General features: G+C 39.0%; 1 protein-coding gene across 1 annotated transcript in view; it reads right to left on the bottom strand.

Annotated features, from left to right (window-relative positions):
- The window catches only part of CD109 (CD109 molecule), a 138,272-nt gene that overhangs the window by 5,791 nt on the left and 111,777 nt on the right, over positions 1 to 20,704 (bottom strand). Inside the window, exons 26-32 of the mRNA XM_044254700.1 lie at positions 14,776 to 14,941; positions 12,829 to 13,019; positions 12,210 to 12,365; positions 10,870 to 10,935; positions 7,353 to 7,495; positions 3,185 to 3,332; positions 769 to 871 (exon numbers count right to left, since the gene is read on the bottom strand). Coding sequence (XP_044110635.1) covers positions 769 to 871; positions 3,185 to 3,332; positions 7,353 to 7,495; positions 10,870 to 10,935; positions 12,210 to 12,365; positions 12,829 to 13,019; positions 14,776 to 14,941 — 973 coding nt within the window. The remainder of the gene's footprint in view (positions 1 to 768; positions 872 to 3,184; positions 3,333 to 7,352; positions 7,496 to 10,869; positions 10,936 to 12,209; positions 12,366 to 12,828; positions 13,020 to 14,775; positions 14,942 to 20,704) is intronic.

The following is a 20,704-nucleotide window of genomic DNA, read 5'->3' as shown; positions in this document are numbered from 1 at the left end:
TCTCACACATTCTGATGATTCTGAGCCACCAGGAGTACCGTACCACTCAGAATGAGATCTATTACAATTACAGAGACCGGGCTCTGTAATACTCTGTGACTGAGTGTAGAAGTAGTCCTAATTAGCCTGGGTAATCTACAAACCAGATCTCTGCTTTCACAATCTAACTTTTTAACATTTTATAAAGTAAGAAGTGACCAGTAAAATCAAAGAAGCTTAAGTTATTTTTCAGACTATATTTTTCTTGATCTGCTAATCAAAAAAACCTGATATAATGTATAAATTTTAGCAAAACAACAGACTCAGCTAAACCCATCCCAGTCTTTCATACTGCAAATGAGGCTCATGTTCTCTCCTGAAGAAATCCTATCTTAAAACAGAAAACAGATGGAAGAGATGCTTGGAACGGAAGCAAAATCCCGGAAACTGCATATAACTAGACTCATGGTTAGGTCACTTTTTCTTTGTAAATTTTGTAAGTGTGAGTTAAAAACCTAAAACATGAGGAAAAACCAAATTATTAGGAAAAACATCACTTTTTGTATTCATCTGCTCAATGCTATCATGGGACTTTTTAAAATTATTGTCTTCATTTAATTGAAAAGCTCACCTCCTACGCTCTCCTATACTTTCCCCACACCTATGATCTCCCCAACAACACTCCTCACACACAAGATACATGGCCACGGTAAACAAATGAATGAAGGAACAAATGAATAAATTCCTGACTTAATTTCTAAGATATCAGAAACTCTAGAACACACTTACTCGGTTCATAGTAATCTGTGATGGACACCAAAGCATCTTGTGTATTTGAAACTTTAAAGTTTCTCACAGCAGGAATATCCACACAAATCTGGGTTTCATTTACCTTGAAAAATACAAAAGACTTAAGGGGGTGACAGACAATGTGTTCATGATAAACCAAACGACATTTCTTTTTCTTATCATTTTAGGAAACAGATGGAAACTATGGAAACTAACATTTAGGGAGGATTTCTACATTCCGGGTTTGTGATAAGTCCTTTATATAAATTATCTCATATAGCTCATAAAACAATTCTCACAAGATAGGTACTGTTCTCACTTCCATTTTACCAGAGCAATACTGAGAATCAGAAGGGTTAAGGAAGCAGCAAGTCCAAGGAGGCACATTCCTGGGTCCGGGTGCCTCACTCAGCCCCCATCTCCCACAACACGCCCACCCCATCGCTGCTGATAGCTCCCGGTAGCCCCCTTCTCTGAAGAACTGCCCTCAGCTCACAGGAGCAACCTCATGGGTTACTGTGAGGTAACCCCGTAGCCAAAAACTTATATCGGGTGCAAAAGGCCAGCTCCTTGCCTCCAGGAGGGGCCAATGTGACAACCGATATTGTTAAAGGAACCTGAGAAATGATAAATTCCTTCAAATATTCCATTACGTGCCAGTAGCAGTAAATGAAAAGTCAAATTAATCAGTGAGAACATACTGCACCCTCAAATTCAGATAACCATCAAATAAAAACATATGTAGAGGGGCGCCTGGGTGGCTCAGTGGGTTGAGCCGCTGCCTTCGGCTCAGGTCATGATCTCAGGGTCCTGGGATCACGTCCCGCATCGGGCTCTCTGCTCAGCAGGGAGCCTGCTTCCTCCTCTCTCTCTGCCTGCCTCTCTGCCTACTTGTGACCTCTCTCTGTCAAATAAATAAAATCTTAAAAAAAAAAAAGCAGCACTTCTAAGGAATTTTAAAAAAACATATGTCGATACACACATACATACAAGTACATCATAGATACAGGACAAACTCCAAAACCAATTGCATTATTAGATACAAACCTCAAACTTGTTTTTCAAGTTCCAAATCAAGCCCTTGGTATTCAAGCAGTACGTAATAATACATGAAAACTCCTGAACAGAAAAAGAAGCTAGAGACTTTTGGACAAGTTTTAACAAAGTTTTGGCCAAAGTGGCTTTTGACGTCTTAAGACGAATGAGAACATTCAGAAACTAGCTGTTTTTAAAGTATATCTATTGCAAACGCAATATATTTCCGATTCATACCTGGCAAAACTGCAATAAGAAATGTAGGGAATTCCCCCAACATAACATAAAAGCCTAAGAACACTTAAAACTCTATTTCGATTCAACCTAAGAGTTTCATATCGGTGTTTGAAAAAAAGAGTAAGTTATATGCCAGCAGTTTTGAGACGTAAGGACGGTCAAATTTTCACTTAAGTCTCTCTTATGCACCTTATTCTTGGATCAGTAAGTTTCATATAATAATGAGAAGAGTATATGAAAATTATATAATAATTTGTGTGAAGACCAAACCTCTGAGACTATTCTTCTATGATTTAAGCACCTAATATATTCATTGCAGGAATATTAACCCCCTTGGGATTTATTAAAATTTCTATGAAAGCATTTTAGAACTTGTAATTAAAGCTTTCATCATCAGCATTTAAAGAGATAATTTTAGGGATGCTGAGTGGCTCAGTCAGATCGAGTCCCACATCAGGCTCTGCTCGGCAGGCTGCCTGCTTCTCCCTCTGTCTGCTGCTCCCCCTGCGTGCACGCGCTCTCTCTCTCTCTCTCTCAAATAAATTAAATTTTTAAAAAAATATATAATTATGGGGTGTCTGGGTGGGTCAGTGGGTTAAAGCCTCTGCCTTCAGCTCAGGTCATGAGCCCAGGGTCCTGGGATCCAGCCCCACATCGGGCTCTCTGCTCAGCAGGGAGCCTGCTTCCCTTCCTCTCTCTCTCTGCCTGACTCTCTGCCTACTTGTGATCTCTGTCTGTCAAGTAAATTTTTTTTAAAATCTTTAAAAAATTAATAAAAAATTTTAAAAAGATAATTTTAGCAATTCCCTAAGGCAGAGGGTCCTCAAACTGAGACCTGGACTGAATTTTTGAAAATACAATGTGACAAGTTTCTATAGAGTTTACATCTGGCAAGAAATAATAATTTAGTTGTCAGGACTTTCATCAGGATCATCATTAACAGTATTCTCTTTAAGTTGATTTTATAGTGATGTCTTTTTAGTGGGGATAAATATACGATTGCCACATTAGGATCATTCAGGAACACAAAAAGCTGAAATAAAGACAACGGAAATACATCTAGCATAAGGCAGTCTTTCCAAGACAATAAATGGCACCTTGTCACCAGTCACCTACTACATGAAACTTACGTTTTACTACTTACAGAATCTAAATATAGGTTGACTTTTCCATGATCATGTTCCACTTTCCTCACAGTCTCGCTCAGAGGAATTGCGTCTGAAGGCACGGTGAAACCACTGAGGAGGTTCACTTCCATCAGGGCCATGCCGCTTCTAGCTGGGCCCAAAAACCTACAGCAAAGAGGAAAGGATGGAAGGGAAAAACCCTTTAGGAAAAACCTCAAGCTGTTGGCAAACTCTCATCACATAAATATTAAAACTGCCAAGTGTTATTCCAAATACTTGGGGTTTAGTGGAGGTAAAAAAAATCTCTAGGGGCACCTGGGTGGCTCAGTGGGTTAAAACCTCTGCCTTCAGCTCAGGTCATGGTCCCAGGGTTCTGGGATCGAGCCCCACATCAGGCTCTCTGCTCGACGGGGAGCATGCTTCCTCCTCTCTCTGCCTATCTCCTCTGCCTACTTGTGATCTGTCAAATAAATAAATAAAAATAAAAATAAATCTCTATAAAAAATTATTATAAAACCGGTAATCCTTTCCTTACAGGTAGGTATGAAATTCTTATAATTTTCAACCATATGAGGAATAATAATTTAGCAATGCATTCACTTGATGCGAAATGCCTTCAGAGTGTCAGCTTTGTGCCCACAGAGTTGTAACAAGTACAACCTGGACGCCCTCTCAGTGGGCAATGATGTCTTCTCGGGGTGATTCCAAACTGAATCACATTTTTCATTTTCTCAGAAGTTGACAGCTCTGAGCTTTCCAGCTGAAAGCTGGGACCCAAAAAAGAAACTGAAAACTTGACCACTTCAAGCAGGAAACTACCGCCAAGTCTTTACCAATCTTCTCATCTGGTTTTAGAAAAAGAATACCAGTAGGGAGGGTCCTTCCCTTTGTTCTCCAAAATGTACTCGGAGCCCATTTTGTGTTTTCTTTGGCCACCTGGCGAGAATGCCAAGCCTTGGAAAATTCTGTGTCACCACCTTGTTCTCTCACCCTGTTGTACACAACATGAGCATCAAAGGATCTGGGCGCCAACGGGCATTTTGTCTCCTTTAAAATAAACGGTTTTCTGCCATAAATAGGTGGCAAGAGCTTTTTGGTTGGAGCAGTTAAGAGCCCAGTGTGGTTATAGAAAGGAGCCTGCCTACCATGTGAAAGGATCGCAACACTGTTATGTGAGCTCCTGTTGTCCTTGCAGACGGCAAAAGCAAGAAGGGCTGGTAGAGAATCTTGCTTCTGAGAGCAGCAAACCAAGGGCTGCCAAACCGGTCTGACTGAAAAGCCACACAGCACAAGGGCCGACGACAGCTGGCTCAGCAATCACAAACAAGAGAAACCACCTGCAGAGTGATGCACTTGGCCAAGAGAGGTGTCCTTGAAAACCGAGTGCCTTGCAGTTCGAGGTGTTTGTGTCAGAGCAAACACTGAAGCAAACTTTAAGCCAATCGGCTTAAATACAATGACTTTCTCGGGACACCATCAAAAGCGCCTCAGCTGACCTGGTCTTTCTGTCAGCCCAGGGCAGAATTTGTTAAATGTCCACACCACACACAGAAAACCTCCTCTGAATTGATTAAGGGCTTGGACCCTATGGATGGGAATAAAGCACCTAAAATACAGTTTTTCTTTTTCCACTGAAAATTTTCACTAAAAATGTTAATTGTATTCATATCAGATTTTTCTCAGAAGACTGGTAGAGCATCCAAATCCTTTTCACCAACTGCTACTCTCACATGAAAACAGTTCCCTTCTCTAGTTTCTCTCCCCCCAAAAAAGGAAAAAAGATATATATATCTTCTATCAGAATATGTCACCCAGCTGATTCCTGATGATAGGTTAAGAGTTGGAATCCCACATCCTTTCATGAGCCCTTGTAAGTAATGAGGCCCCATCCTGATAGGAATCTTGGTTTCACCTAATTTTCCTCATCTGTTTCTTCAATTGACCTCCCTAAGAGGTAAAATCCCTCTCATAGCTCCAAAGACCTTTTTCTTTGCCCATTTCAAAACCAGAATTTTATACTGATTTAGAAGATTTATTTTTATTAGTTTCTCTCTGTCTCCCCTCCGAACAGTAAGCTCCATAAAGACAGGGCCTCTGTCTTTTTTAGATCACTGTTACATTCCAACATCTGACACTGTGCTTGGTACAGAATGGAGACTCAACAGATATTGAATGAATGAATGAGTGAATGACAAAAGCAGGGATACTAATGCCACCTACTTTATAGAGTTAGTGTAACAATTAAATGAGATGCATGTGAAAGTGATTGATACGATGCCCAGCATGTAAGTTTGTGATAAATACAGCTTATTATTACTTGGAATAATAAAAACTTGATGCTGTTATTCTGGAAAACAACCCAATCATAAGCTTCATAAAGAAGAGTGGGAGTCCTATTTTCTTCTCAGCTGAAAAAGGAGGCCACTGAAGGAATCCTGCTTTCCCCCTGCTGTGGGTCCGAAATGCTCAGGAAGGGAATGAATGGGACAAACACAGGTGACATTTTATATCAAAATCATGAACATGAAGGCCCAAAGGTAGTAGAGATGGTAGTAGTAACGGAGGACACTGGATTCACGCCATGCCTAAGGAGTTTGGCCCCCTGGAGAAACACCCAGCGATGACCTTGAAGAACATCTGGCCACTCAGAACCACATCAGTGGCTCCCAGCCCAACAACAAGCCAAGTTCAACCAGAACACCAGCGGGTACTTAAGAAGAGCAGACAGTGCTCCTCAATAGCAGTGTATCCTCATAGTAACTCCCAACTTCACGGCAAATCATGTAGAGGTAAGAGGCCAGACCGACAAGGAAAAAATTGTAAAGTCTCCTGGTTCAAGAACCTGTTACAGGAGTTGCTCTGTTGCGCCCCACCCCTTTTCCTTTTGACTTAACAAGATCCTCAGATATTTTGGATACAGACTAAATTTAAGAATTAAATGTAAGAATTCTTAAGTTGAAGAATTAAATTTTATTTAATTTCTTAAATTAAAATTAATTTCTTAAATTAAATTTAAGAATTCTTAAATTTAGGAATTAATAAGAATAAACCTTATTAAATACTCCCAGAAGCTAAAAGTGCCTATTTATCTAAGGTGAACACCTTCTAAACTAGAATATTCTCACTGTGTCTAAAACTCTATTCTCGGGGTGCCTGGATGGCTCAGTGGGTTAAAGCCTATGCCTTCGGCTCAAGTCATGATCCCAGGGTCCTGGGATCAAGCCCCACATTGGGCTCTCTGCTCAGCGGGGAGCCTGCTTCCTCTTCTCTCTCTGCCTGCCTCTCTGCCTACTTGTGATCTCTGTCTTCAAATAAATAAATGAAATCTTTAAAAACTCTATTCTCTTCATTAAACTTGCATGTTCTTATAAAGTCTTGGTTTAAAAGCATAACACTAAAGGTTGAATATAAACTTGGAATAATAACAGAAAATTACTAACCAAGTAATAATGAATTTTAGAGTATTAAACATGATTGGTTAATTTGAAGTTTTCATATATTAAGACCTACATTTTATTAAAATTTTCTATTCAGTTATTATAAATATAAAAAATTTGTAGATTATTTTGAACACATTGAGAAGTAATTAAACATAATTAAGCAGTATTTCTAGTTTATAATCTGAAGTACATTAAATAACTGAAATCTTTGTTAAATGTAACTCTTTATATATGTATTTTTAAGAGTTTACTTATTTATTTGACAGAGAGACAGAGAGAGCACAAGTAGGGGGAGCAGCAGGCAGAGGGAGAAGCAGGCTCCCCACTGAGCAGGGAGCCCAACATGAGACTTGATCCCGGGACTCTGGGATTGTGACCCAAGCCAAAGGCAGAAGTTTAACAAACAGAGCCACCCAGGTGCCCCTGTAACTCCTTATATCGATATAGTTAGATAACTACATATATATAATTTCCAAATCTGGGATGTAGATGGCCCAGTCAGTTAAGCGTCTGACTCTTGATTTTGGCTCAGGTCGTGAGCTCAGTGTCACGAGATCAAGCCCTGCCTCAGGCTCCAAATTCGGCATGGAGTCTGCCTAGGGTTCTCTCTCTCAGTCTCCCACGGCCCTTTGCCCCCCCCCAACATCCATCACATGTGCTCTCTCTCTCCCTCTCTTAAATTAATTAATTAATCTTCAAATCTATTTAAAAGAAAGAGAGAGAAAGGACTTAAAGCAATACCAACCTTGTGCACACATTCAAATTCAAGTGATTGGTATCATCTTTATTGTCTTTTACAGCAACGTCTAAATCAAAAGCTTCTTGGTCTTGAATAGATCTCCGTCTTCTTGGGGAACCCGAATCTTTCACATTATAAATAACATTAAACTGTAAAAAATAAATTAGCATAAATAATAAGCTAGTCATAAATTATTAGCAATAAATTGCCATCACCATATATTCTAAATATTAGGTACTGATTTTCTTTGGGATAAACACAACTAGATTTGTAATCTTCAACCAAGAAAAAAACTAGTTTTACTAGTCAAAAAGTATCATTATTAACAAAAATTATAAAAGTTTATAAGCAATAATTTTTAAAATTGAGAAAATTTTTATGTAATACTCCAGAGCAGGTATAGACCTTCATGATACTCATAGATATTTTTTTTTTCAAAGAATGTAAAACATTCCCTTTAGGGAAAAAATGAAACTACTGCCTACTTCTTTCTTGAGAGCATCCACTAATTTCTAAGCTCTGCTGCCCAAGTGATGTCGTTTTTTACAAACCGGAATCTTAGAAACTCATTTCAAGCCCTGGTTGAACAGAAACTTGTTCAACTGCTCAGTGTTCTTTTGGTTGTACAATACTTTCAAAACATGATAAAACAAATGACAGATTTTAAGACAACTGGGTCTCTCTGTGCCTACCACTAGTGAAAGGTACTATGGGGACACTGGGCAAGTGTGAGAAGTTTTTTGTTGTTTTTTTTGTCCTTTTGTTTTTTTTCCCCAAAGGGTTCCTAAGATCAAAAGCTTGGAATTTACTCAAAATTTCCTACACTTGCCTCATGCCAAGCTGAATTGGAATCTATTTCTTCTTCCTTTTTTGATACCAAGTTTCATAAACTTTACTGTTGCTATTTAATGTGTGTTTTCTTTTTTCTTTTTTTTTTAAGATTTTATTTATTTATTTGTCAGAGGAAGAGAGAGCACAACGAGGGGTAGTGGCAGGCAGAGGCAGAGGGAGAAGCAGACTCCTCACCGAGCAAGGAATCTAATGTGGGACTTGATCCCAGGACCCCGAGATCACGACCCGAACCAAAGGCAGGTGCCCTACCAACTGAGCCACCCAGGCATCCCATAATGTTGTATTTTCTTTTTTTTTTTTCTTATACTTAAATCACACACACACACACACACACACACACCAGAACTAAGCATCCAGTACCCTCTGTAGATTTTCACACTCTAAAAAATCTTCTTTCTGGGGTGCCTGGGTGGCTCAGTCACTGAAGGGTCTGTCTCTTGATTTTGGCTCAGGTCATAATCTCAGGGCCGGGGGATCAAGACCTGATTTGGGCTCTGTGCTCAGTGTGGGGTCTGCCTATCCCACTCCCTCTGCTCCTCCCTGCCCCCCACACACTCTATTTCTAAAATAAATAAATAAAAACTTTTTAAAAAATAAAAAACTTTTAAAAAGATGGGAGTTCCCAACAACTCACATTAATCCTATCTAAAGAATTTAATATTAACTTCAAAAAGCATATAATACTCAAAATCTTCTTTCTAAGCCTTCATCTTTCAAACCTAAGAGTTCCAACTTTTTATTCTGCTATACCTAGCTTGTATAATCCCTTCGTCCCCTTGATCATTCTGGTTGTCTCCAACTCTTTCTTAAACTACAATTAAAATTTTAGAATATTCTTGGAGAAGGTGAAGAATAGTTTCACGTAACTGGAGAGATGGTCTCTGTTATTTTCATCATCCGCTTTGCAGTGGCATGCAATCGTCCTTTACAGACCAATGTCATCAGGAAACAAACAAGAACTACTAGATTTTGTCCTCTGGGTCATAATTAATACTTATCTCTAATGAAGCATTGGGCTTAACGTTTGACCCACGAAAAGCCCAACTGCTCATTCGGCGAACTCTCATACGTCTTGCAGTTTATTTCCAACAGCTTAGCATTTCAGTACTTAATATGGGGTTAACATTTACTGCAAACCTCAGAGATTTCTTTCCTTTCTTTATCTAGAGCACTTAACAAAAATATCAACTAAAAGAATTTCAGTACCCATTCCGAGGTGTCCAACTTGTTAGCAATATTCTCCATCCTAACAAGTGCCTACCGGTCCCTCCTTTTCATTTTCTGGAAAAGGTTCGTTTGGGGTCTTCTCCAAAAAGCCAAAAGCCTTCATTTGGAGTCTTCTCCAAAAGCCTTCTGACGAGTACGTACCACATTTACACTGTGTCCTTCAAAGCTCAAGTAAAACTCACTTGGCTTCAGTAATTTATCTACATTTGGTTTAATCGAGAATGAATTCCAACCAATTAGTGATATAAGTATGTGTGATTTTTCAGTTGTATCTAAACTATCCTGTGTATTTACTTTTGGATTTGCTGTTTGCTTTGAAAGACAGCTTGAGAGTGAGAATTTTCATGTGGCCTTTGTTAGTAAAGACAAATAGAAATTATTCACTCTTTTCTTTTTCTATTCTTTTTGTTGAATACTGTTCCTTTCAACTGTGATAATTTTTCCTTGAGTTTTAAAAAACCATTTACTACCATGTTTTGAATATTATACAAAATAATCTTAGAATTACTTGGAAGTTTTGAAATGATACCTGACCATCTATCTGCAATACTTAGCAAGTATACTTATTCTTTTAACTATAACAGTTGTACTGGTTTCTGGAAAAGTGCTTTTCCCGTATAACAGCTTTTTTTTTTAGCTTTCTCAATAAATCTTTCAGGGTTTGTTTGGTTTGTATATTCTAACCAAGCACGTAAAGATTGTTAGTCCTATAACATATGATTTTTGTTTGCAATAAGATTATGTCAAGTCCTTATAATTTCCAGTGTATTAAGTATAATAACTATTCCATTCAGGATTTTACATACTACCTCCATTTTATTCTAATGCTATTGCACAATTAAAAGTAAGTTTATTTGGATTTTTCTTATACCAAAGCATTGGACATATCATGCTCTAATTGTTTTATTTACTATTATGTAAGACTTTATTTTTTAATTTAAATTCAATTAGCCAACACTTACATAAGAATTTACATTAAAGGGACACATTTCCTATCTTCAAATCTATTCCTTATAATACCATGTTGCCCTTTATATTGTTAAATGAATATTAAGAAGTTTTGGGCAAAAAGTATTGTATTATCAAGTCATAGTAGAAACTCTACCAGCATTACAATTTCTGAGCTGTATTTTCACAAAAAGATGGGCGTTCCCAACAACTCACATGATCATATCTAAAGAATTTAATTCTAACTTCAAAGAGCATATAATACACAAGGAATATTTTTCCAAGATTATCAATCCATTGGTTGCTGTCCACTGACTAGTAGTGACATCTCTAATACTTTTTATTAAAGAGAGTGATTTATCTTACCTAAGTCACAGATAGAGATCCTTAAGAATTTTATGCATTATCTGTTACAGATTTAGCAGTACCCCAAATGAAAGAACTGTTCTAACATTTAGAATTATTGAACTAAACAAAAATGAAAATCGTTACATACCTGACAAATAGCAAATCCAACACCACTTGCAGAAATATTAACAGCAATTGGCTGAGCCACAGCAAGCTGAATAAAGATGGAGGAAAAAGTGAGTAAGACTAACCTTCCATACCTCCGTCTTTCTAGCAAGCACAGGATATCAGTGTCACCCCTCGCTAGGAGTGTAAGCCATCTGTGAAAAGCTCTAAGAATTCACACAGCTTCCCATGTCAAAAGCCAACCAGGTAAGAGAGGTGAAGGCAGAGGAAGGGCCCACTCTCCACGCACCCTCACCTCTGCCTTTGAGAGAGGAGATAGGGCTGCCCTCCTAGAGGTGCAGAAGCGAGAGAGACAAGAAACAAAAGTCCTGGGGTGCCTGGGTGGCTCAGTGGGTTAAAGCTTCTGCCTTTGGCTCAGGTCATGATCTCAGGGTCCTGGGATTGAGCCTCACATCGGGCTCTCTGCTCAGCAGGGAGCTTGCTTCCCCCTCCCTCTGCCTGCCTCTCTGCCTACTTGTGATTTCTGTCTGTCAAATAAACAAATAAAATCTTTAAAAAAAAAAAAAAAAGGAACGAAAAGAAAAAGAAACAAAAGTCCTCTCACTCCTCCATTTCCCTTAGTGCCTAATCCGACTAATCTGTTGGCCTTCCTATGAACACAGAGGCACATGATCAGGGACTAGGAGTTACACTACTCCCTTTCTTTTGCCATCAGCGCTCTTCCTCAGTTTCCAGCCCTGAAGTTATCACTTTCATCCATTACTCTCAGCTTCCCACAAGGTTAACCCCAGGAATAAAGTGGGTGTATGATAAGTCTTTATTCCATTTTAAAGTAAGAATTTGGTCCTGATTCTATCAATTCCCCTAAGAGGCCATGTGGTACAGCTGAAAAGAACACAGTCTGAAACACAGGTTCATATCCTAGCCCTGCTATTTCTAGCAACATGATCTTGAGCAAGTTACTTAACCTCCCTCAGCCTCAGTTTTATCATGTGCATGGTAGAGATGAAATATTTTCTTAGTGTTGGTTTGAGAAGCAAATGCAATAGTACATGTGAAGAAATCTGGCACACTGCCTGCAAAGCACAGGAACTCAGCAGGTGTTCACTCCTTTCCCAATATGATAGAGCCCGTATTTTCTCCTTTTCCAAATCTTTCCAAAGTTCCCATCCCCCGCTCTCCCCTCTTCCCCAGATCAGCAAATTCAACCAAAGGAGGGCACTCCTTCCTCCCAGTCTCTTTACAGGGTTCTAGGAACAAGCTTCTGTTGAAGTTAACAGAATGGAAATAAATAATAAAACAACATTCCAGCATAAGGAATCACCTGCACATAATTGTAAATAACCACCCCCTTGTCCACACCTCTGACGTCTGGAGGAGAAAGCGGTTCTGTGTGTCAATCCGAAACTTTACAGGACTTGGTGAACTGGGCCCCGTCACAGTCACTTGGATGTTGGTCCTGTCTGTGTTCATTAGGGCTGCAAATTCAGATAGGGCCTTCAAGGCTACAACAGTGTCCTATTGAGGAAAGAAAAACATGTGTGCATACAAGCATATATCAGTGTCACCGAAGAGTCTTTAAAGTGGGTAATTAGGAGACCTGCTATGTAGTCATCCACCCTCCTTGGGAGTGGAGTTCTCCTTTATTCATTTCTGAAGGTCCCAGACATACAGTACAGGAGAGGCTCGGAAAGTATCTGCTGACTGACACTGAGTATCTGCTCCATCAGTTACCACACACAAAAGATGGCCTGGATACATGGGCAACTAATTTGTCCCACATACGTAGCACAGATGATGTTTACATCCGTGATGAGAAAAGATGAAAATAAGTAACTTAGACCTTTGACTTACAGTAGTAAATTTTTAAATTGCCAATTTTATGAAGTCATGAAGAAAGCAACCACCTACTTCCTTTAAAAAACTACATTTATATTTAAACTATATTTAGTTTAAAAAATGAAAAACTATCATCACTCACCTGGGTAGATGCAAAACCTCCCAAGCTATTTCTTTGGCTGCTGAGCCACCTCATAATTGGGATTCCCTCAGACACCTGATACTGCAGGAAGTGTGAGAGCAGCGCGTAGGCCGCAACCTCAATATCCAAGGAACGTGGCTGCCAGGATTCAGAAAGTTTAGGCTCTGATGACACCCAGAATTGCATGCCTCCTGTAAGAAACAAATAGTAATAGTCTGACCAATGGAGCAAAAATTTTATTTTATACCATTAAATATTCCTACACTGGTCCAAGTCCTACTTTACAACATATATATATATATTTTTCTAAATATGAATATATTTATGCCACGCAAATATATGTGTATTCACAAACACAGACACATATGTAAACATGTACTTAATAGGTCACTTTCTAAACTAATACAACTTATAAATTTTCATCCATTTCCTTGTATTTGAGGATATTTTGATGAAAATAATTTCCCAAGGGAAATTCCACATGTTTGGCTCAAAACTAAACAGCTATAAATAAAAGAAAAACATACTATACTCCAGAAGATAATGTACATAACTTTTCCGACCAGGCCATCCTAAAAATATTTTAGGACAGACACATTAGAAAGAATCCCGTTCTGGGAATCTGCCATTAACCAGCTCTAATGTTCCCGGAAACCTCTCCTTTTTTTCATTATCTGAAATTTGGTGTTATAAGTTCAAAAATCCAAGCCCCGAAGGAAAAAAGAAAAAATGAAGACCCCTGGCCAACTCAACAATCTTCCTAGAGATATTCCTGTTACCCTCAGAGGAACATCTTACTGGGCGCCCCCACTCCCCGCTCAAATATTATTCTTTAGATGATCACACTCAGGTGGAATAATAAGTACCACTTAAACAAGCAGAGAAGAAATATCAAGACCTACAGTCTCCAGGTAACAATCTAGTGCCCAGCACTGCAAAAGGCAGTAAGATAATAAGAATGCAATCTAAATTACTGCTAACAATAATGCAATGTTTTTTACAGTCTTAAAAAAAATCTCTAAGCTCTTTCAACATTTACCCTTTCTTGAATTAAAAGGCTTCAAATCGGTGGACATTACTTATTTCTGCCCACTCATCCCCATCTGTGTCTGACTACCCTTGTTTCTCTCACACGTGTGTACACACAGACACACACACACAGACACACACACACCTGGATCCCAACCATAGAGGTCATCCGGGAAGTAGCAACACCTGTACTTTTTTTCTTGTTGTAGCCCATTTAAAAAAAAAAAAAAAAGTAGGGCGCCTGGGTGACTCAGTGGGCTAAGCGCTGCCTTCAGCTCAGGTCATGATCTCAGGGTCCTGGGATCGAGTCCCACATCGGGCTCTCTGCTCACTACTTATAGGTCACTCTCTGCCTGCCTCTCCATCTCTCTGCCTGCCTCTCCGTCTACTTGTGATCTCTCTCTGTCAAATAAATAAATAAAATCTTTAAAAAAAAAAAAAGTCATCCAACTCACTAACAGCATTTTTCAGCATTTGCATTTCTATTAAATAGCATTTTAGTTCAAATTTTGAACATTTGTTAGTTGTTATTCCCATTTTATAGTTAGGAAAACTGCAACTCAGAAAAGCAAGTAGCACTAGAATTTGAACCGAAGTCTCTCTACAACTTTTTATCCTAATGACCACTCAAGGCCACCAAACCAGAAATGGTATCAAAGAGCTCAAAAGGTAACTGACACAGGGCAGAACATATCTAAAACAAGGAAACACACAAGCCCTGAAATTCTCTAGAAAACACAGGGAGAGCAGAAGCAGCCATGTCAGACTCATCTGATCTCATCTGCATTTCATTTATCATCCCATTCAGAAGAGGTAAATGTTATCAACTTCCTATCTGGCTTACAAAACTTTCTCACATACTTTGTATATTTCATGATGCATAGCAGTCTAACAATCTCAAACAACCCCATGCATTACCTTCTTGTTCTGCTCTCCAAGTCAGCATATTCAAAGCTTCCTTGGCTTTAGGGCTCCCCACGGATGACAGTGCATAAGTTATAAGAGCTAAAGTATAATTGTCTGAAATTCCTCTATTAAATTCAGACTCCAAAAAGTTGATAGACTCTTGCACATCAATATTAGGCTTGAAAAAAAAAACATATATTTTACTATACAAAGTAACCCATTACCACACATTTTTTAAACAAAAAGTATTTCCAAACATTCATTCAAAAAATAATTTCAGTGTGTGTTTAAGTATCTGACTTTGTCCTGGGCGATGGGAATCAAGGATGATCACTGACATTTAAATATTTACTATTCATTTTTAAAATAATACTGCATTTGAAAGAAAAATGAAGGAATCATACCTATTTATAATTGCACCAAAAAGAAGAAGATACCTAGGAATAAACCTAACCAAAGAGATGAAAGACATGTACTCTAAAAACTATAAAACACTGATGAAGAAAACACAAAGAAGTGGAAAGACATTCCATGCTCACATGGAGTAAAAGAACAAATAATGTTAAAATGTCCTCGCTACCCAAAGCAATCTATATATTTAGTACAATCCCTATCAAAAGTACAATCCCTACCAACAGCATGTTTCACAGAGCTAGAACAAACAATCCGAAGATTTGTATGGAACCACAAAAGACCCCAAATAACCAAAGCAATCTTGAAAAACAAAAGCAAAGCTGGAGGCATCACAATTCCAGGCTTCAAGTTATATTACAAAACTGTAGTAATGGGGGAGGAGTCAAGATGGCGGAGAAGTAGCAGGCTGAGACTACCTCAGCTAGCAGGAGATCAGCTAGAGAGCTTATCTAAAGATTGCAAACACCTGCAAATCCATCGGCAGACCGAAGAGAAGAAGAACAGCAATTCTAGAAACAGAAAAACAACCACTTTCTGAAAGGTAGGACTGGCGGAGAAGTGAATCCAAAGCGACGGGAAGATAGACCCCGGGGGGAGGGGCCGGCTCCCGGCAAGCGGCGGAGCAACGGAGCACAAAATCAGGACTTTTAAAAGTCTGTTCCGCTGAGGGACATCGCTCCGGAGGCTAAACCGGGGCGAAGCCCACACGGGGTTGGCGTGACCTCAGGTCCCGCGGGGTCACAGAAGGATCGGGGGTGTCTGAGTGTTGCAGAGCTTGCGGTTATTGGAACGGGAAAGCCGGCTGCAGAAGACAGAGCCGACAGTAAGCTCGCAGCTCGGAGTTGCCTTGAACCGGTCGCAAGCTCGGTGAGCTCGGAGCGCGGCCGGAGGTCAGGCAGACGCGAGTTACTAGGAGCTGTTCCCTGAGGGCGCACAGGGAAGCAGGGCCCTGGGCTCTCGGCTCCTCCGGGCCGGAGACCAGGAGGCCGCCATTTGTATTCCCGTCCTCCGGAACTCTACGGAAAGCGCTCAGGGAACAAAAGCTCCTGAAAGCAAAGCTGAGCAGATCACTCAGCCCGGCCCCTGGTAAGGGCGGTGTAATTCCGCCTGGGGCAAAGACACTTGAGAATCACTACACCAGGCCCCTCCCCCAGAAGATCAACAAGAAATCCAGGCAAGACCAAGTTCACCTACCAAGGAGTGCAGTTTCAATACCAAGGAGAGAGCAGCAGAATTCCAGAGGCGGAGAAAACAAACCACGGAACTCATGGCTTTCTGCCTGTGATTTTTTAGTCTTGCAGTTAATTTAATTTTTTTCTTTTTCATTTTTTTTTTTCTCTTCTTCTGCTAAAATTTTTTATAACTTTTACCCTTTTCTTTTTTAATGTTTTTTAACTAGATTATCTAATATATATATTTTTTCTTTTTTATACTTTCCTTTATTCATTTTCTTTTTTTTTAATTCTTTTTTTTTCTTTCTTTCTTTTTGAACCTCTTTTTATCCCCAAATCAGAAGAGATCCTAATCTCTTCAATCTTTTTTTTTCTTAATTCTTTTTTAAAGTCTTGATTGAATTTTTAATTCAATCTCCTTTTTTTAATTCTTTTTTTCTTTCTTTTCTTTCTTTCTTTTTGAACCTCTTTTTATCCCCAAATCAGAAGAGATCCCAATCAGAAGAGATTGGGAGATCCCAATCAGAAGAGATTGGGAGATCCCAATCAAAGGAGATCCCAATCAGAGGAGATCCCTCACCCAATCGTGAGGGGGGAGAAACCCCCCCTCATGATTTGGGATCTCTTCTGATTTGGTTAAAGCATATTTTCCTGGGATTGTTGCCACCCTTTTAGTATTTTACTTGCTCCTTCATATACTCTTAGCTGGACAAAATGACAAGGCGGAAAAATTCACAACAAAAAAAAGAACAAGAGGCAGTACCGAAGGCTAGGGACCTAATCAATACAGACATTGGTAATATGTCAGATCTAGAGTTCAAAATGACAATTCTCAAGGTTATAGCCGGGCTTGAAAAAGGCATGGAAGATATTAGAGAAACCCTCTCCAGAGATATAAAAGCCCTTTCTGGAGAAATAAAAGAACTAAAATCTAACCAAGTTGAAATCAAAAAAGCTATTAATGAAGTTCAATCAAAAATGGAGGCTCTCACTGCTAGGATAAATGAGGCAGAAGAAAGAATTAGCGATATAGAAGACCAAATGACAGAGAATAAAGAAGCTGAGCAAAAGAGGGACAAACAGCTACTGGACCATGAGGAGAGAATTCGAGAGATAAGTGACACCATAAGACGAAACAACATTAGAATAATTGGGATTCCAGAAGAAGAAGAAAGAGAGAGGGGAGCAGAAGGTATACTGGAGAGAATTATTGGGGAGAATTTCCCCAATATGGCAAAGGGAACGAGCATCAAAATTCAGGAGGTTCAGAGAACGCCCCTCAAAATCAATAAGAATAGGCCCACACCCCGTCACCTAATAGTAAAATTTACAAGCCTTAGTGACAAAGAGAAAATCCTGAAAGCAGCCCGGGAAAAGAAATCTGTAACATACAATGGTAAAAGTATTAGATTGGCAGCTGACTTATCCACAGAGACCTGGCAGGCCAGAAAGAGCTGGCATGACATTTTCAGAGCACTAAACGAGAAAAACATGCAGCCAAGAATACTATATCCAGCTAGGCTATCATTGAAAATAGAAGAAGAGATTAAAAGCTTCCAGGACAAACAAAAACTGAAAGAATTTGCAAACACCAAACCAGCTCTACAGGAAATACTGAAAGGGGTCCTCTAAGCAAAGAGAGAGCCTACAAGTGGTAGATAAGAAAGGAACAGAGACAATATACAGTAACAGTCACCTTACAGGCAATACAATGGCACTAAAAATCATATCTCTCAATAGTTACCCTGAATGTTAATGGGCTAAATGCCCCAATCAAAAGACACAGGGTACCAGAATGGATAAAAAAACAAAACCCATCTATATGTTGCCTCCAAGAAACTCATTTTAAACCCGAAGACACCTCCAGACTTAAAGTGAGGGGGTGGAAAAGAATTTACCATGCTAATGGACATCAGAAAAAAGCAGGAGTGGCAATCCTCATATCAGATCAATTAGATTTTAAGCCAAAGACTATAATAAGAGATGAGGAAGGACACTATATCATACTCAAAGGCTCTGTCCAACAAGAAGATCTAACAATTTTAAATATCTATGCCCCCAACGTGGGCGCAGCAAACTATATAAACCAATTAATAACAAAATCAAAGAAACACATCAACAATAATACAATAATAGTAGGGGACTTTAACACTCCCCGCACTGAAATGGACAGATCATCCAAGCAAAAGATCAACAGGGAAATAAAGGCCTTAAATGATACACTGGATGAGATGGACATCACAGATATATTCAGAACATTTCATCCCAAAGCAACAGAATACACATTCTTCTCTAGTGCATATGGAACATTCTCCAGAATAGATCACATCCTCGGTCCTAAATCAGGACTCAACCGGTATCAAAAGATTGGGATCATTCCCTGCATATTTTCAGACCACAATGCTCTGAAGCTAGAACTCAACCACAAGAGGAAGTTTGGAAAGAACCCAAATACATGGAGACTAAACAGCATCCTTCTAAAGAATGAATGGGTCAACCGGGAAATTAAAGAAGAATTGAAAAAAATCATGGAAACAAATGATAATGAAAATACAACGGTTCAAAATCTGTGGGACACAACAAAGGCAGTCCTGAGAGGAAAATATATAGCGGTACAAGCTTTTCTCAAGAAACAAGAAAGGTCTCAGGTACACAACCTAACCCTACACCTAAAGGAGCTGGAGAAAGAACAAGAAAGAAACCCTAAGCCCAGCAGGAGAAGAGAAATCATAAAGATCAGAGCAGAAATCAATGAAATAGAAACCAAAAAAACAATAGAACAAATCAACCAAACTAGGAGCTGGTTCTTTGAAAGAATTAATAAAATTGATAAACCCTTGGCCAGACTTATCAAAAAGAAAAAAGAAAGGACCCAAATAAATAAAATCATGAATGAAAGAGGAGAGATCACAACTAACACCAAAGAAATACAAACTATTATAAGAACATACTATGAGCAACTCTACGCCAACAAATTTGACAATCTGGAAGAAATGGATGCATTCCTAGAAACATATAAACTACCAAAATTGAACCAGGAAGAAATAGAAAGCCTGAACAGACCCATAACCAGTAAGGAGATTGAAACAGTCATTAAAAATCTCCAAACAAACAAAAGCCCAGGGCCAGATGGCTTCCCGGGGGAATTCTACCAAACATTTAAAGAAGAACTAATTCCTATTCTCCTGAAACTGTTCCAAAAAATAGAAATGGAAGGAAAACTCCCAAACTCATTTTATGAGGCCAGCATCACCTTGATCCCAAAACCAGACAAGGATCCCATCAAAAAAGAGAGCTATAGACCAATATCCTTGATGAACACAGATGCAAAAATTCTCACCAAAATACTAGCCAATAGGATTCAACAGTACATTAAAAGGATTATTCACCACGACCAAGTGGGATTTATCCCAGGGCTGCAAGGTTGGTTCAACATCCGCAAATCAGTCAATGTGATACAACACATCAATAAAAGAAAGAACAAGAACCATATGATACTCTCAATAGATGCTGAAAAAGCATTTGACAAAGTACAGCATCCCTTCCTGATCAAAACCCTTCAAAGTGTAGGGATAGAGGGCACATACCTCAATATCATCAAAGCCATCTATGAAAAACCCACTGCAAATATCATTCTCAATGGAGAAAAACTGAAAGCTTTTGCGCTAAGGTCAGGAACATGGCAGGGATGTCCATTATCACCACTGCTATTCAACATAGTACTAGAAGTCCTAGCCTCAGCAATCAGACAACAAAAGGAAATTAAAGGCATCCAAATCGGCAAAGAAGAAGTCAAATTATCACTCTTCGCAGATGATATGATACTCTATGTGGAAAACCCAAAAGACTCCACTCCAAAACTGCTAGAACTTATACAGGAATTCAGTAAAGTGTCAGGATATAAGATCAATGCACAGAAATCAGTTGCATTTCTCTACACCAACAACAAGACAGAAGAAAGAGAAATTAAGGAGTCAATCCCATTTACAATTGCACCCCAAACCATAAGATACCTAGGAATAAACCTAACCAAAGAGGCTAAGAATCTATACTCAGAAAACTATAAAGTACTCATGAAAGAAATTGAGGAAGACACCAAGAAATGGAAAAATGTTCCATGCTCCTGGATTGGAAGAATAAATATTGTGAAAATGTCTATGCTACCTAAAGCAATCTACACATTTAATGCAATTCCTATCAAAGTACCATCCATCTTTTTCAAAGAAATGGAACAAATAATTTTAAAATTTATATGGAACCAGAAAAGACCTCAAATAGCCAAAGGGATATTGAAAAACAAAGCCAAAGTTGGTGGCATCACAATTCCGGACTTCAAGCTCTATTACAAAGCTGTC

Source organism: Neovison vison, chromosome 1, assembly GCF_020171115.1.
Source record: "Neovison vison isolate M4711 chromosome 1, ASM_NN_V1, whole genome shotgun sequence".
NCBI classification, from domain to species: domain Eukaryota; kingdom Metazoa; phylum Chordata; class Mammalia; order Carnivora; family Mustelidae; genus Neogale; species Neogale vison.
The sequence above is the reverse complement of the archived record's forward strand: the minus strand, read 5'-3'. Positions and strand labels throughout refer to the sequence as shown.